The sequence below is a fragment of the Octodon degus genome, unplaced genomic scaffold, assembly GCF_000260255.1.
Source record: "Octodon degus isolate 3935 unplaced genomic scaffold, OctDeg1.0 scaffold00002, whole genome shotgun sequence".
NCBI lineage: Eukaryota > Metazoa > Chordata > Mammalia > Rodentia > Octodontidae > Octodon > Octodon degus.
This window is the reverse complement of record NW_004524578.1, coordinates 28,786,232-28,789,374: the sequence shown is the minus strand read 5'-3', so window position 1 is coordinate 28,789,374 and position 3,143 is coordinate 28,786,232. Positions and strand designations below refer to the sequence as shown.

Sequence of the window (3,143 nt, the reverse complement as noted above, 5' to 3'; positions counted from 1 at the left end):
AACCTATTTATCCAGCTGAATGTCAGCAGAGGGCTCTGGAGAAAGAATGAAGTCTGGCATCTGCATCACAATCAAAGACAGCAACTTGAAAGCTTGGTCCAAGGCCAAATGATACTCCAGGGTTGTGGAATCCTCAAAGTTTCTGGGGCCACATGGAATCACTTTTTGTTTAAGGGGTTTGTTTTGTTACTGGAGATTGAACCCAGCACACTCACAGAGCTATATTCCCAGGCCTTTTTGTTTTGAAACAGTCTCACTAAGTCACTAAACTGCCCAGGCTGGGATTGAACTTGGAATTCTCCTGCTTTAGCCTCACAAAGTGTTGGGATTACAGGCCTGTACCACCATGCCAGGCTTTGGGCCACATTCTATGTCAAAAATATCCTGCTAATCAAAGCAGAAATAAAACTAAAACTTTCAGTCCATTAAAACAAACAAAAAAGAATAAAAAAGTATCTAGAAACTATAACAAAAATATTCGTATCATTAAACCAATATATAGGATCATCTAGTTAGTTCCTATCCTTTTGTGTAAGACAAATACCTAAGTTAGAACTGAACCAACATTGGCCACTCTGCTCAGTGTTAGGGTCTGGAACCTATTACCCAGGAAGAAACTCCATGGGGCCATGGCCTCAGAATCCTCCCCTCACAACACCACGGTCTGAGTTATCAGAAGCCACGTGTTAAAAACAGGAGAGCAGCAGAGGCCACATTCTGCCCTGCACGGTACACATCTGTCTGTATTTCCCACTGCATCCCTCTGGAAGAAATCTGGTCAAGAGCACCACACAGTTACTCTGATGAGAAAGGTTCATATGGATAACATATACTTTATATGTTTATATGGACAAGAACACCATAAAAAGGGAGAAAAATGCAGGCTCAGCCAGAAAAGCTGCTACAGAACAAGTCTGGAACTATTCAGTAGTGTCAAACACTAAACCACATTTACAAGTCTAATTTGGAAATCAGTGCAGGAGGAAGTTGAGGGATAAGCCAAGCACGAAATAAAAAACTATCCAGATATAAACACCCATGTTTTCACACTTCTTTTGCCCATTTTCTCCACAAGGAACAAATCAGACAAAGGAAAGCCCCATCTCCTTCCCCAGAGTTCCCCTATTTACTAAAGATTTGTTAGAGAAGCCCCACATGGGCTTAGTTCTCAGGAGGCTGACTTTGCTCTCCTTGGCCCGACCCACCCGCGACAAAGTACGGAGGAAGTGTTGGGGTCACAGGCATTTGCATATGGGGAAGAGGCCAGGAAAACCACGGCTCACTCAATGCATCCATTACACGTAAGAGCATCCATGCTGGGAGTACTCTCATACTCAGAAGTCCTCGGCAGACTTCTAACTTGCAGCAGCGGCGCTCCAACACCGAGGAAGGCAGGGTTTTGATCCAGCATGCGCTAGGTCAATCATTCCAGTCACATGTGCGAGCCCTGAGCAAGTCCTCAGGGGCCGGCAGCTGTGTGCTCTGTGGAGTGGAAGTTTGGGCCTTTTCCTTCCCTGGATTTCTCCTCTCTGTTGCCCCTGGTGCACTCTCAAACGCTCCCTCTAGACTCCAGACAGCTGCCTGGAATGGGTGTGAGATTTATTGTTCCACTGCTGCTGCCTTGTCCTCGGCTGCTGGCTTTTCAGCCTGTGACTCTGGAGGAATCAGGTATTGGACTTCCTCTGTGCTGATGGCAACTTTATCAGGCTGCAGCCACCTCTTGAAATGTTCCAAGGTGCTGTGAGGGAGCAGAAGAAAAGGGTGGCTATATCAGACCTCATTGATCAATTACTTAATGATTAGCTCAGTTACTCAAACACTGCCTTCCCACCCACCACCAATTTCTTCCTATAATTGTTTTTCACTGCTGAGGTGGGGAGAGCAGCCGCACTCCTCTGACAGCTGTGCATCCTGGCAGTTCAGAGGCATAATTTACCCCCTAGAGGGCACTTTGGCTATAAGCAGCACCAGGCCCCCTTCAAATGCTGTCTCTGAAGGCTTGATAAGAATAGCTGAAGAGGTATGCCTTGCTCCTATCCTTTTCCCTCAAAACCGAAAGAAACTGTCAAGGGGAGGAAACACTCAAACAAATGCCAAACTATTAGTGAGGCAGAACCTGAGCATCTTTAAATCTCTCACACCTGAGGCAGTCTGAGGCTCAATTATACATACCGTACAGCGCTTACTGGAGGAAATGCAATTTTTGTGTGTGTATGTGTGTGGGTTGTTTATTTCATCCCCCTAGCAAGTCCCTAAGATGGAAACATCTGAGCAGCAAATGGAATTTGCAAATTTCTACAAAGGAGTGGCAAATATGCCATTTTGTTTTGCTGTATAGAGAGGAGGGAAGTGTGACTGTGGGGCTCACATCCTTTTCCCACCTCCCACAAGTACCCAGGGTCTTATATCCTATGGCTATTAGGCATTCACAGTAAAATACAAGTGACCAGAAATAATCTGAATCTTATTCCACGTCTCTAATAGCATAAAGCCCTAACTGTAGACTTGAGATACTGGTCAGCGTATGGGGAAATCATGTTTTAGATAGCTGGATTTCCTAGCCCATTAATTCTTTGCTGAAAGCATAACAAGCTCACCAATCTAGCCCACATGGTCCCCTGTAAAAGATCTCTGTTTAAAACATAAGCTTTGAAGTTTGAAAACAAATGCACAGCTACTGCTTTCTGGTGTTTGTTCTGAAAATGACAGAAGCATTCCCACAGATGAAGGTGCAGGGAATAATCCCAAACAGCAGAGGGAAATGAAAACAACTGACTCTTGTCCATATCTTATGGGAATCATGTGTGACAGAAACATTTTAAATATTTTCCAAATTATTTCTACAGAAAAAAAGCAGCCACATGTGGTAGCACATGCTTGTAATCTCAGCACTTAGGAGGATGAGGCAAGAGAATTACTGAGTTCAAGGACAGTCTGTACTATAAAGCAGATGATGTCTTAGCACATGTCTATAATCCCAGCACTATAGAAGGCTGAGGCAAGAGGATCCCAAGTTAGAGCCTAGCTTGTGCAACTTAGCAAGACCCTGTTTCAAAAAAAAAAAAAGGGGGCTGGCGAGATGGCTCAGTGGTCTAAAGCACCTATTTGGAACAAGCTTGGCAAAGCACAGGGACCACGGTTCG

At 44.6% G+C, this 3,143-nt stretch overlaps 1 protein-coding gene across 3 annotated transcripts in view; it reads right to left on the bottom strand.

Annotated features, from left to right (window-relative positions):
* Positions 1-402: 402 nt before the first annotated feature.
* The window catches only part of Ccdc32 (coiled-coil domain containing 32), a 17,928-nt gene continuing 15,187 nt past the window's right edge, over positions 403-3,143 (bottom strand). The window contains exon 4 of one of the 3 annotated variants that reach the window (XM_023711600.1): positions 403-1,738. In XM_023711600.1, the coding sequence (XP_023567368.1) occupies positions 1,600-1,738 (139 nt within the window). In that variant the 3' untranslated portion in view covers positions 403-1,599. The remainder of the gene's footprint in view (positions 1,739-3,143) is intronic. The other 2 variants (XM_023711592.1, XM_004623407.3) reach the window with 2 other exon arrangements.